The 14,851-nt window shown below is 41.6% G+C and overlaps 1 protein-coding gene across 1 annotated transcript in view; it reads left to right on the top strand.

Annotated features, from left to right (window-relative positions):
* The first annotated feature begins 11,438 nt into the window (after positions 1-11,438).
* Positions 11,439-14,851, top strand: part of LOC113293805 (succinate dehydrogenase [ubiquinone] flavoprotein subunit 1, mitochondrial-like) — a 5,394-nt gene continuing 1,981 nt past the window's right edge. Inside the window, exons 1-9 of the mRNA XM_026542309.1 lie at positions 11,439-11,651; positions 11,789-11,947; positions 12,768-12,855; positions 13,067-13,213; positions 13,300-13,440; positions 13,629-13,714; positions 13,808-13,900; positions 14,016-14,079; positions 14,339-14,482. Of these exons, the coding sequence (XP_026398094.1) occupies positions 11,541-11,651; positions 11,789-11,947; positions 12,768-12,855; positions 13,067-13,213; positions 13,300-13,440; positions 13,629-13,714; positions 13,808-13,900; positions 14,016-14,079; positions 14,339-14,482 (1,033 nt within the window). The 5' untranslated portion in view covers positions 11,439-11,540. The remainder of the gene's footprint in view (positions 11,652-11,788; positions 11,948-12,767; positions 12,856-13,066; positions 13,214-13,299; positions 13,441-13,628; positions 13,715-13,807; positions 13,901-14,015; positions 14,080-14,338; positions 14,483-14,851) is intronic.

Below are 14,851 nucleotides of genomic sequence, written 5' to 3'. Positions count from 1 at the left end.
GTGATTGATTGAATCTATGTGTTGACACAGAGTTCTTTAAGTTCATAGCTAGAGAGCAACATGCTTTCTGATTGAATATATTATGCAAAGACCTTATCCTTGATATTTGGAAATTCGTGCTACTCTGCTGCGAGTGAACACGAATTGTCATGCCATATCAACATTAAGGGTTCATCCGGGGAACATAGCATAGAAAGCATTCAAAGAAACTTATATTAAGTGAATATAGGCAAGGCGCCGAAATTTACAGAACATGGGATGGTTGCTACATGCGCTAGTCTGGATAAATTTCATGTAAATATATTGAATGGTTCTATAAGTATGCCAGCGGAGAGGTTAACACTCATGGCTCCGTTTCCTTACAGAGTGACGTCACATCAGATGTAAGGTTTTACAATTTTAACCCTAAGCTAAAAACCACCATCAACATTAAGTCCCCTGCTTAGCTCGGAACAGTGGCATTGTTGCGGGGTAAGCATGAGATGGTGACAGACAAGGATATAATCGAAAAGGAAAGTCATGAAGAGATTATCAAGAAGATTTGGCTAACCATTGTCAGGAGGCATGAAGAATATGTGATCCTTGCATTGGCGGCTTTGCATAAATTCGGCTTGGCCATGGGGTGTCGGCATTAGTGTTTCATATTTGGCTACTGATCGGCAGAGGTGGCACTGCAACTTGGTCCGCGGAACGGGCGCTGGCTGGCTAAGGCATGATCAATGGCGTTGTGGACTATTGGCGCTGGTTCAGTCATGGACTTATGGCGCGGGTTTGGAATGGTGATGATGGTGCTGCTTTGGCTGCGGAGCGAGTGAGGATGGGGCCATGGAGCGTTTGCACTAGCTTGCTAGGTACGCGAACTTTGGCATGGGCGTGGTGTTGCTGGTTTGGACGCGGAACGGCAGAGATGGATACTGGCTTGGACGCGGACTGTTGGTGATGTCTTGGCCGCGGACCGTTGGCGCCATGGAGCGTTGCCTCCACGGGCCCAGCTGCCTTCTTCAGCGCATGGCCCAAAAGGGAAACCTTCCTCCATTCGAACTCCAAAAAAGTGATATGGCTATAAAAGGCGTCACCTATCCTCTTTACCTCGTATCATTGGCTCTATTTCCACGTCTTGGTGCTAGCGGCAAAGTGGTAGCAATAAAACAGGCGAGCATATTCCAGGTACATATCTCCGTGCTTCTTCTTTTTGTTTGATCTTCTGTTGTTGGTGTAAACCCTAGCCATAGGCATATCTTTCATAACTCGTAGAAATATTTCCAATATGAATGATTCTTCTCCACTAGCGGTATTGTAGTAACATTAGCCATCACATTGATAGTAAGGAAACCAATTATTATGCAAAGTAGGCATGCACGGACGGTGGCTTCCATTAATTATCTTCCCATGAAAACCTAGCTCTAGGGTTTTCTTTTCGTTTTGTGGCCGTGCACATAACTTCCGCGGTGGGACCCACTCTTCCTTTGGCCGAGAGTATACTTCCTGATGCGAGACACGGTTTTGGATAGGGGGGCGTTTTCCTGCGGCAAAACATGGATTGTTGAAGCGGGTATCAGTCCCCACTCCTTTGGCTATGCGTGCTATGACTTGTGGCCAAACAAAGTTTCCAATGGAAAGCTTGTCGTGGATTTCTTGATCATCGTACTTGATTCTGACAAAACCCTCATGAAAGGTTTTCTCCAAAGTAGTAACTTTTCTGTTTTTCTTCGTTGTAGTTACTTCAAAAGCATAAGGAACTTTGTTAAGATGTCACCTGAAAGCAGTTCTGCCGCCGCATCGAGAAGTGCTAACAACTCCAAGTCGAACACAGATGATGAGTTTTTTACGAAGTCTGCTACGGTTACAAGGACCCATCCCAAATTCGTGCCAACTCTTCTGACTGATTCAAAAAATAATGGAGAAGTTCAATCAGTCTGTCCAGGGCGTATAATGAGGTTTTTCCTTCAGAAGAAAGAGTATCTGGCTTCTCCCATAGACTTCAAAATCTGTCATAGTTCATTGCGCTCTTATGACAAATGGATGAAGTTCATGATGGGCCGAGACCATGTAAGAGCTAATCTGACTGGAGCGCAAATAGTGAATGCATGGCTTCTGCAACACTTCAAATCAGAAAAGACGCTGCAGGCTTGATTAATTTCATTTCCAGATGGTGTCCGGAAACTCACACGGCTATATGTAGATGGGGTGAGATGATTATTTCTTTGGAAAGCGTAGCCGTTCTGTTGAGTCTTCCAATAATTGGGAAACTTGACGTTGTCTTGTCTGAGGAGGAAGAAGAAATACATGGCGCTTTGGTCACGAAAGCGACAGGACATGTTCGAAAGAATTATGAGGAAAAGTGCTTTTATAACTGGTGGGTGTCTGAGTGGTTCCATAATGAGCCGAAGTTAGATCAAGTGTTGGATGATACACTTCATGTTGCTGCATTTTTAGTTATGTGGTTATCCAGAGACATTTTTGACGATGGTTCTGGCAAAAAAGAGATAAGGCAGAAGCTCATCAAATTTTCTATCAAACTAGCGAAAGGCGTTGCTCTTCCCATCGGCAGCTTGTTTCTTGTCTCTTTTTATACCCATCTGGATCGTTTAGTAGCAGACACATACGTCTCTAATGGGTACATGAAAGTAGACTCGTATATCCATGTCGCATTTCTCCAAGCATGGTTGTGGGAGCATTTCAAACATTACACTCCTAACCCGAAAACCTTATTTCCTGATACATATGGCGGCTCTAGGATACTCCGTTGGTTGGATAGGCGTTTAAGGCCTGGCTCAAAGCTCATTGACTTTCTCGACAATGCGCATGCAGTTAAATTTCGTCCCTGGGCTCCGGTCCACACCTCCATAGTTCAACCAAACACTTTTGCTTCCGCAACGAACATGATATTGCATTTTGCTGACGAGAATATGAGCATTGGAGAAACTGTGTTCTTGCGAAGATGCATACCTGGGTATGTGCCATCTTTTTCAGAGGATCTTGTGGAGTAGTCTCTTACAACATTGACAGGGCTGCTCGACATATGGGCTTTGATCAGGGAGTCCCATTTCGTCGTCCACTGACAGCTCCTGAAGAATCATTGTCCGCCATTCTTGATTACAACGTCTTTGCACCGGATAAAAGTCTTCCCTTCCTGCTCTCAGAATGAAAACGTGTGACGACTCCCAAATATAATGTCTTCTGGCAAGATGAGTTTATCGCCATTCATCAGTTCGTGCAGGATGTTGTGACAAAGCCACGTGGAAAACCTTCCTCTGTGGTTTTAGCGAAGCATAAATTGTTGAAACAGCTTCCTTCGGGCAAGCGAAAATCTTCTAGCTCGGATGCAGACAGTCCCCAGAAAAATGAGCGGAGGTCGAAAAATTGTGCATGTGGCTTCCAATCATATTTGACGGCTCTTGTGACTTTCAGTTCTTTCAACACGCATGTGTGTACGATTCCCTCATTGACTTGGCTGAATTACACAAATTTTCATGTCGTCACTGACTCCCTTTTTTTTTTGACTCAGGGTCTTGACAACTCGAATATCTTTGCTAGACTTGCCCATGTCCAAAAGACGGCGCCTCTTGAGGAAGAAGACGACAAGACTGAATCTCTTAAAGAAGAATCCGAGGAGGAAGAAAGTTTGAGATCTGGTGGTGAGAGGAGCACTTCTGAATGCAATAGCGAGTCTTCTTCCAGTGGGCCCACAAATGAGCCGATGAGTTTGCCACACCCTTTTTTTAGGCCATTTATTTATTCGGAATAAATACTCAATCAGTGTTATCACAGGAAAAGGCCATCGAAGATAACCCTGAGATGGAGATTCGTCGTGATGAAGATGTGGTTTTGCCTCCAACCATGGAAGTCGTTCCTGCTAGCAATCTGGAGACGAAAATTGATCATCGTGAAGATGGTGCTACGTTTCAAATGACGGAAAACGTTCCCATGGCTGCAGGTGCGATTGTTGCCAAGGAATCCCTGCTGGTCGCGGAATCAGTTGCAGGCGCCACTTTCGACCCTCCATTTTTGACTCCTCATGAAGATCATGTGTTGATCGTAGGTTTCAGTGTACCAGATGAGTATGCGAAGTTGTATACCAGAATATGGGAAAGGTATCATATCGCAACAATCAAAAAGATAACTAGCCGGTTTGCGTTGGTTAAGCGGGTGGAAGAAACATTATCTTCAATTCATGATATGTACAACGTGACTGGCCATACTGTTTCCGGAGATATGATCTCGAGCTGGAAGTTTCACCGGGATATGTGCGTAGGCTTTGAGTTCAACGTCTCCTGGTTCTGTGAAGGTCTTTCTGAGATCCAAAGGTTGCAGGATGAAGCAGTTGATGGTCCTTTCGTGGATTTGATTAATCAACATGAGGCAGAAGTCGAGAAGTTGTCCCAATATCTAAAGCAGGCGGCTCTTCAAAGCATGAAGGACATTTTCTCCAAGAAGAACGAGCCGTTGTTAGGCAATTTTCCTTGAATATTTTTATTTTATGAACTTCCTTTTCTTAGGGTTTTTTTTTTGAAAGGAAAAAGAAACGCCTATTTTATGGTTTGGTTTTCTGGTTTTTGGATTGATAGATGATTGTTTCTTATAAGAGTTTTTGGATTATTTTGTAATAATGGCCCTTCGATCAATCAATATGTTAAAATCTGAATTGCGAATGTAGTAGCAAAGTCATTCGGGAAAATTGTGAAACCGTGAATGTTGCATGAGAAAAGGAAATATATGAAATCTTGGGATGATTGGGTTATCAGCTTCCATTGCAAATGTGAAAACCCAAACAATAGCTCGTGTAAACATTGTCTAACAAAACTTACTCACTTTAGGTTCTCCCACCAAAACTGAATCTTCAGGGAGTAAATCCGAGTCTTCATGTGACGCCCTCCTTGTTGAGAGAAGTCCCCAGTCATTCTTTATTGTCTGTGGAACATCTTTATGTCGATCCACGGTAAGGCGGAGAATCTCTAGTCCCCAGACGTAATTCTCCTGGATCCATCTTTTCTTGGACGATGCGCTTCGAAGCATTGCATTTTACTGGTAGGATGATGGAATTGAGAGTTGAATTTGCAACCGATAGATTAATCTCCCACTGTGGTCGCCAATTGTTCGTGGGTGAAAACTGTTTCTGCTGATTTTGGTAAATTCGGATGTGTGGATGAGAAACGAATCTAAACCCTAAACAATGCACTACACATGAGTACTTTTGATTCGAGAGATCAATCTGTACAATCCTGGCCTAAACCAAGAAATGACCGTTCCAGACTTGCTTCGGTCACAAAGTGAAGGAGAAGGGTTGGTCTTAGGGAGGGAAGCGAAGAGAATGTTGAGACCAGAATAGTTGATTCTGAAGGTATGGTTGTTTATGACTTGTATCTGAAAGTAGAACTGTCTAGCAGAATGGAAAGCTACCAGGTGATTTCTAGATACTGTGTTGTTGCCGACCAAAACTTGTTGTCTGGTGGAAATAGGTGAAACCTATTTATAAAAGTCGTAATAAAACGTACCCTGATCTCGTAGGAAGTGGAAACGATTGAGTGGTGGAAGAGTGGAGTAACATGTAACGTTATAATTTATGTTTCCATGATGAAGGAAACGTTTACACCATTACTTCGTGCCATTACTAACCGCCCTTCTTAATGACACTTTCTTGTAACGGGCGTATTGCACGCCGCACGCTGTAAACCGCCAGACCAATACCCTGATGAGTATCCCCCCAGTTTGTGACATGTTTGATGTCTCGAGTGTTTTCGTGGAAAACATGTAGCACTTTGCTACGTGTGGCAAGTCAAAGTCAAGGGACTTATCGCAGGAAAATAGCATGCAATGCTATTAGGCTCGTTTTGGATGGTCACCTAAAACTTGCCACAGGTTTGTCAGTTCAGTGGTGAACTTCGATGCCTAAGATTGCATCTCATGAAGGAGGATAGCCGTTGATTATGGCTACCTTGTGTTGGCGCTTGATAATGGCGCGGTGGTGTTTTGGTGTACGCCAGTGGAAATGTGTCATGGATGGCATGGCTCGTGCATTCCAGTGTCACAGTGCTGCAATTGGTGCCTGGCATAGCCATGGACCTAGATTTAGGCAGTTGGTCGCCTGAAACTTGCCACAAGTCTGTCAGTTCGGTGGCGAACTTGGATGGCTGAGATTGCATCTCATGATGAAGGATGTCCATTGATTATGGTTGCATCTTGTTGTATAGCGAAGTGGCGCCATTAGCATAGTGGCGCCTGGCGGAGCCATGACATAGCGACATGCCAGTGGCGTAGCCATGGCAGGTGTTTTGGCATATTGGTATTAGACCCAAATATGGCTTCTGGAAATATTGGCCCTGTTGCTAAGTTAATCTTGAGGCCTTAGGAGAGTCACTGGACTCAGTTGGCATAGCAACTTTTATCCAAATTAGGTTTTGGCGCATCACAACTCTATTTAGCACGTGTGGCATGACTGTGGCATGGCGGCGTGGATGGTATAATTAGCACATGCCAGTGGCACGAAGTAGCGTCTGGCACAACCATGGACGCTAGACTTTGGTACCTCGGTGTTGGACCCGCTTTTGGCGTGGCAACATTGGCCCTGTTGCCACATCAATCCCAACGCTCTGGGAAATGTTATTTGGCTTGGTTGGCGTAGCAACCTTGTCTAAATTAGGGTTTGGCATGTAGAAACCCTAATTGGTGCGTGTGGCATGCGGCCGCGACATGACGACACTTTTTTGTGTAAAAGGTGCCATAGCTATGCCAAAGGAACTATGACAAGTCCGTAGTGTGGAAACGACCACATGAGTAAGGGTTGCCGTGGGTGGCTATGATATGGCGCCATTCTTAAGGCTCCCTGGGCCCCACACGGCTCGTGGCATGTTGTGGGGCCTAAGTGGCATGTGTTGCGAAAATTAGGGTTTTGGTGATGTAGGGTCGTGCTTCTGACTAGAAAACCCTAATTTGGGCTTATCATGGCGTTGGCCCCTAACAAGAGGTAGGTTAGCATGTAGGGCGCTATTTATGGCATGTTGCCACGAAGAGGCATGTTTGGCATGTTGGTGCGGCGGAGTGGCATGTTGGCGTTCCGCTCAATTTATTGGCGTAACATGGCACGTTCGACATGTTGATGCGGCTTTTTGGAAAGCCAGTTAATATGTTGTTGCGATAGGGCGCGTTTGGCTTGCCAATTAGTATAGTGGCGCGGCAGGGTGCGTTTGACCTTTAATGTATGGTGACGAGTTCAGAGCGACTTAATTGGTCAAGAAAAGCGGCCGACCAAACATAAGGCGCGGTCACACCTCTAGTGCTCGTGGCGCATTTTAAAGTGACCTGATTGGTCGGTAGAAAGGAGAGGGGCCGGCCAAGCATGGGCGTGGCTACACTTTCTGGTGTGAGTGTGGTGGCTTTAGAGCGACCTGATTGGTCAATGGGAAGTGGGGACGACAAGTAAGGGCCCAACCATAACTTATGTGCGCGTGGCGAGTTTGAGGAGATCTGATTGGTCGAGGGAAATAGGGCCGGTTTAGGATGGGGCGTGGCCATTGGCAAGTGGCGCCAGCTGGCCTAAGGCATGGCCACGCCCCCTTTGCTTCTACGGCTCATTGTTTTCTGATTCTGGGCAGGGTATTGCACCTACTAATCCATGGTGGATTAATTACCTAGTTTGCCTAGGCTTACTTTCGACAAGCAAGGTCTGGTATGTTGCGCAAGGCGCAAAAGTGATTGATTGAATTCTATGTGTTGACACAGAGTTCTTTAAGTTCATAGCCATAGAGCAACACGCTTTCTGATTGAATACCTTATGCAAAGACCTTATCCTTGATATTTGGAAATTCGTGCTACTCTGCTGCGAGTGGACACGAATTGTCATGCCATATCAACATTAAGGGTTCAACCGAGGAACATAGCATAGAAAGCATTCAAAGAAACTTATATTAATTGAATATAGGCAAGGCGCCAAAATTTACAGAACATGGGATGGTTGCTACATGCGCCAGTCTGGATAAATTTCATGTAAATATATTGAATGGTTCAATAAGTATGCCAACGGATAGGTTAACACTCGTGGCTCCGTTTCCTTACAGAGCGACGTCACATCAGATGTATGGTTTTACAATTTTAACCCTAAGTTAAAAACCACCATCAACATTTTTATTATTGCCTAAGTTTATATCTTGTAAAAGAATTGGCATCAATGAACGAAAATATTTAGATTTTAAAATAGAGATTTCAACTTCAAATTAAGCGAAATTTATTACAATCTGAACTTGGAAATAATATCAAATCCACAACAAAAACATCAAACTACATCAAATCCAGCGACATTCTCTCTGTAGAGTTCATAACATTCAAAATGCTTAAACTCTCTTCCATTTTGTTCAGTAAACTTGGTCTGAGCGATGGTTTTCTGTAAAACAGACAAACAACAAGTCCAGATATTTATGATGCAGTTGATCAGTGAGGAAAAAGGTAAGATACTCACCAGTTCTTCGTTGGATAATCCAGAATAGCTACGGTGAACCATCCATAAAACTTCCGTATAATGTTTTACTTCCTTAGTGATGAATACAATTCTTAGTTCTAAGCTCTTACTGTTTCTTATGGCTGCGTTCCGCGATGCTACAAAATGTCCCAATACTCTTTCCCAGAAATTATCATTGTTCATTGGTATCATCATACAATGTAACCAACATCGAACAAGAGCAACATCTTCTTCCATTGTAAAGATCAGGAGCGATATTCGAGTGCAGTAACGATGTGATTGAGATGGACCATCTTCTAGAATTCTAAAACACGCTTCGTAACGAAAAGGTTTACCGTGAGCTTCCTCCCAATTATCAAGAGATGTTTGGACCACTTCATCTTCAGTTACACCGCTGAACTTTTCTCGATCAATTTTCATTACCAGAACAAGAAATGGCTTGACTGTGAGCCTAATAGATTGAAAACGAGCACGCAATCGACGAGCATCTCGGTTTCCTGGGTTTCCCGTCAGTGAGATGAACATTGAAAAAACGTTCTCCCAAAAAGAACCGTCATGAAAAATAACAACACCAGTGATTACCCTATGAAAAAAATATGCTTTGCATATAGTTATATCCTCTTCTTCAGTAAACTTGGGACCACGATTTCTAACAGACATTTCTGAAGAGTTTTAGAAAAGAGGAAGAAGATGTGATGTTGGTGATGAGAGGAATAGAATTTATAGGTCGAGAAAGAAGATCGAGCCATTGGGAATTTAGCCGTTGGCATTGGTAATACAACCGCGCGCGACTTTCCTTTAAAAGCCCGTTTGAATTACCATAGGAGTTGGCGTTCTTTGGTAAAACCGCGCGACTTTACGAAAACCGCCCGACTTTGCGAAAACCGCCCGTTTGAATTACCAACGCCTATTTTCTTGTTATAAATACAACACTAGGGGTGGCCTCTCAACCAAACCAACAGATTTCTTTCTCAACATCCACCATGTTTTCTAAAGGAAAAGCGAAGCAAATATTATGTGTCGAAGCAAAAGACGTTTTCCCATTATATTTCATGGATAACCACAGTCTTATGCAATGCCCTTGGATGTATTCAAAGTGTCCACGGGAAGGTTGTTCACGCATCAGAATGGTGATTGAATCACAACCGGGAAAGCTCAGGTATTTGCAATGTCAAGATCCCAACTTTCCAGAGGAACCACATATGCTAGATGATGTTATGAAGATTAAAAAGGAAGAAGAAGAAAAGATTGTAACACTCTGCAAAAACTTCAAACTTAAAGCCAAATTGAAGAAGGAGTTATTACACTGCTTGCATTGTGGATATGGAGATCACGAATACAAACATTATCCACAGAGAATCAGTGGATGCTCAAAGCCCGATTGGAAGACTTTTATGCATTTGCGGACTTCTTATGAAGAAGACACATATGGTAGGCATTTCTGGGAATGTCCTAATTATTTCTTGGTGGAGTGGGTTGATTGAAGTTGAAGTACAAATCGATTCACTATGGTATTATGTTATTTAATTTGTTTTTTATTTTGTGTTATTACGATTATCTAAAACCATCAATATCATAAGTAATTTAAAAGTTTTCCTCGATTAAACATTGCACCATCAATTTCATAAACATACTGCATTGAACAACCACATCATACATGAGAATAAAATAAATACATTAAATTAAAACAACTACTACATATGCATCAATTCTCGGCGGGTGGTGGAATTCCTAGGGCGATGTAGGGATCGTATTTGATGAGCACCCTAAGAATGTTGAAACAAGCATGGAAGTCGAAAGGACGACCGCGGTGAGATGTTGGCCACATCGCTAGAGTTCTGGGAAACACTTCATGTTCGGCTTCACCGTTGAGCTTATTTTTGTGATTCTCCATTAGTTGAGCGACGAATTCCGATACATTACACGAAATTACACTAAAACGATGCACCAATCCGTGACAATCACGCCCATGAATGTTCATCGTTTCAGCGACAAACATTTCAAAAACTTTCTCCCAGAACGTCGATTGGGATACATTCTTACCGGTATCGGCAACATCTTGACTGTGAATAACGTAGGCTCTGCAAATAGCTAAATCCTCTTGTTGAGTGTATCTAACACCACGAACTCTGGGAGGCATTTATGTAGATGATTTGAGAATGAAGAATGTGTAGAATGTGTGAATTTGGAGTTGAAATGAGGAGTATTTATAGAATTCAAAAATTATAGCCGTTAGATCACAAGAGTTTATGGCCGTCCAGATTCAGCCGTTGGCGCTTTTATGACAGACGCGCGCTGGAAGGACAAGCTCTGGCGTTTTTGTGAAAATCGGGCGCTGCCTGGGAAAGCGCCAGCGCTTGTGTCTCAAACGCCAGCGTTTGAGGCAAGATCGCTCGGCCTATCATCAAACGCTCGCTACATCCTCCAACTCAATAAACAAACCAACAAATTTGTTGGTTTGAACAACCATTTTTCATGTTTGTTGAATTCATAGTGGGAGCAAAATGAACAAACCATCAAGTTTGTTCATTCCATAGGAAATGTTGTAAGGAGAACTTTTATTGATGGTCTAATGTAAAAGTCCCATTTTCATGAATTTAATAATGTTTCAGCGCGTGAAAGAAGAAAACTGAGAATAAAAATGAGTAAAGTTGGGTAGACCATTTGAGAAAAGACGCGAAACCAATGTTTTAGCCACTAACAAAACTTTGAATCATTTGTGTAAGCGTGGATATTAGTAGTACCACTGCCTTCCAAAAGGAGTTCCATACTTAAACGGAAGTTTTATTATACGACAACATGAAAATGCCCTCGAGTCATGACCATATTTACCAAATCATCAGCATTTTCGAGCTTGCTAGGCCTAACTTTTATGGGACAAACAGAATAAGTGTACCAATTTTGTAATTTAACTCGATTTAGTGTGTATTTTAGTTGGAATACTAGGCCAATGATATTTGGAGTCCCAGCTTAAGTTAATGAGGACTCGTTATATGTACCTCTCTCCCATTCCCCTGAACAACTTTCTGTGATCTCTGAGATCAGAAACCAGAGAGATAACGAGAGAAAACCGAAAAAAATTAAAGAGATGTGGCGCTGTGTTTCAAGAGGATTAGGTTTTGCATCTTCTTCTTCAAAGAGATCTATCACAAATGAAGCTCTTAAACCCTTAGTTTCCAGATTCCTCTCCACTGAATCAGTATGGGAATTATCTCTTCACTCTTATCCGAATTTAGTTTTTTTAATCATTTTTAATTCAATCTGGAATTATTTGGAAATTTAGATTTGAGATTTTGGTTGCTGATTTTGTTTGTTTGATTGATTTGATGAAAACAGACAGGAGGATATACGATTGTGGATCATACGTACGATGCGGTTGTGGTTGGAGCTGGTGGTGCAGGACTTAGAGCAGCCATTGGGCTTTCTGAGCATGGATTTAATACTGCTTGTATTACCAAGCTCTTCCCTACACGTTCTCATACAGTCGCTGCACAGGTATTCGTTTTTATTTTTTCTTAGGGTTTCAGATTTTTGTTGTTGTTTCTGAAAATTGAATTTAGTTTGTTCTTTGTATATAATATGTGTACCAAATTAGTAATTCATGCTTACCTAGTAAGGAATTTTGTCGACGTCATCTGTGATATGCTTATCTGCATGACACAAACAATCCTAATATTGTGTGATTTCGTTTCCTGTTCCATATTTGATTGGCACTGTTTTATTCCAGTAGATTTTGATTATTGGGAGCAGCTAGTTCTTTAGGATTTGAAATGAGTAATCCCAATATTGCTTCATTGATGTAGTGATTCTATTTCTGTTTGTCATTGGGTTTGTAGCGTGCTATTTATTTCCTCTCCAATCTAGATGGACATTTTTCTGCTTTTCTGAAACTTCACAGCTTGTGCACTTACATGACATGGCTGTGTTAGTAAAGGTAGTTTCTGCAGCCGGTCTTCTCATATGCTGGTGTTTTTCCTAGTCTGTTGTGTGAAAGATAGAAAAAAACTGAACTGATTGGTATTGCAGTCATATAGTTGGACCAGTAATTCTATTTTTCCTTCAAAACATAAGTTACTCACCTTTAGGGATGAAACCATAGGACCCATTCCCATTTTTTTTATAGATTTTTTATACTCTATCATGCGTTGTTCATTTTATCGTGCTTTTTGCTTGATTTATTCGTATTTCCTTAATTGTTCAATGTTCTTACTGGCTAGATTGATCAAACTAGCTGCGGTGGAATAGCTTCATCTATTAACTCTTATCTTTCCAGAATTTAGATACATGAGTATATTACTAATCTGAGCTAGTGCAGGGTGGTATAAATGCAGCGCTAGGGAATATGTCTGAAGATGATTGGAGGTGGCACATGTATGATACAGTTAAAGGAAGTGATTGGTTAGGTAAGTGTTAAATTTAAACTAGTGTACTTTTAACTTCTTAGTGAGGTTTATTTTTACGTCTTGGCCAATTTGCACATTATTATGATGTTGTAGTTAACTGGGTAACTGTTTACATTCTTATATCTGTATATAAAGGTTTTTTAAAATTATTCCAGCCACCTCGAGTTGTTTCTTATGGTGTTAACATGTTAGCACTCCTGACTTACTGTAGGTGATCAGGATGCTATTCAGTACATGTGCAGGGAGGCACCAAAAGCAGTCATAGAGCTAGAAAATTATGGATTACCATTTTCTCGAACTGAAGAAGGAAAAATTTATCAGCGTGCTTTTGGTGGTCAAAGTTTGGACTTCGGGAAAGGTATTTATGGTGCATGTTTTCTTTCTATGATGTCTTGAGTCTTTTATTTAAGGTTTTCTGAACCTGCTTCTTATGTTGTATTACAGGTGGTCAGGCCTACCGTTGTGCATGTGCCGCTGATCGGACTGGCCATGCTTTGCTGCACACTCTGTACGGTCAAGCAATGAAGCACAACACACAGTTCTTTGTGGAATACTTTGCGTTGGATCTTATAATGGACAGTAGTGGTAAGTAGGATGCATCCATTTTCCACATCTAGTAGAGGTGCTTTGTTATTGTTGGCCCAGCTTTTCATGTCTCTTAGTAACAACCTAGCATGGGCCTGGGTCACCTTGCAGATCAAGATTTTACTTTACAATTTAGAAATTGGTTTAAATGTCTTCTCATAATTCTGGGTTTGCAAACAATGCTTCAGGTGCTTGCCAAGGAATAATTGCACTAAATATGGAGGATGGGACTCTGCATCGGTTCCGAGCTGCTTCAACCATTTTGGCCACCGGGGTACCTATACTTTTTCACCTATACTTCTTCACATTACCTCATCTTATAATTGTGAAATCTTGCTAATTATTCTCCGATTTGTGTTTTTATTAGGGTTATGGGAGAGCATACTTCTCAGCAACTTCAGCTCATACATGTACTGGAGATGGAAATGCCATGGTTGCACGTGCTGGGCTACCACTTCAGGTCTGTACGCTAGTTTTGCAGAGACAGAATAATTTGTATAGTATGAAATCTTGTTAGTAGATCTCACTGTATGTTTTTGTTCTCTTTTAATCTCATTAGGTTGTGTATTTTGCAGGACCTTGAATTTGTGCAGTTCCACCCCACGGGTATATATGGTGCCGGCTGTCTCATTACTGAAGGTTGTCAATAACTTTTAACTGTCCTCAAGTTTTATTGTCGATCATAATTCACGTTCTCCAACATAAATAGTTGTGACTTTAAATGGGATTGTTTAGGAATTTCTAAAATGGAGATCAAGAAGATCATTGGCCAAACCATATCTCTTATCAAGCATTAGATTTTCTAATATCTTGTATATTGGCTTGTTTAAATTAACAGTCCATACATTTTGATGCTGTTTTTTGAGTACCCATTCTCTCGTGTTGTATGAATGTTTAGGATCTCGAGGTGAAGGTGGTATCCTTAGAAATAGTGAAGGTGAACGCTTTATGGAGCGATATGCCCCAACTGCTAAGGATCTTGCATCAAGAGATGTTGTTTCAAGATCTATGACCATGGAAATTCGGGACGGCCGTGGTGTAGGTACGTTATAATTACATATTCTTTCTCTTTAATCTTCCTAATCACCGACAATTTCGCTCTATCTTTTCCTCTTCTTCAGTTCATAGAGTGCATATTTTGACATGATTATCATTTGCTCTGTGCTCTTTGTTAAATAATCAAACTATGGTGTATGATCAAATTAAATGTCTGCAGTTTCTTTTTGGTTGCTAAGTAGTTGGACCAAATGCTTGTTGGGTCCGAAGACCCGCATCTCCTGTTTCTTTTTTTTTTTTTCTTTTTACTTATTTTTTTTAAAAAAAATTTGTTACTTTCTCTGACTGTGCTGCCAATTACAGGACCGTTGAAGGATCACATTTATCTCCACTTGAACCACTTACCCCCAGAAGT

The sequence above is a fragment of the Papaver somniferum genome, chromosome 1 (genome assembly GCF_003573695.1).
Source record: "Papaver somniferum cultivar HN1 chromosome 1, ASM357369v1, whole genome shotgun sequence".
NCBI classification, from domain to species: domain Eukaryota; kingdom Viridiplantae; phylum Streptophyta; class Magnoliopsida; order Ranunculales; family Papaveraceae; genus Papaver; species Papaver somniferum.
Note: the sequence above shows the minus strand (reverse complement) of the source record. Positions and strands in the feature narration are given on the sequence as shown.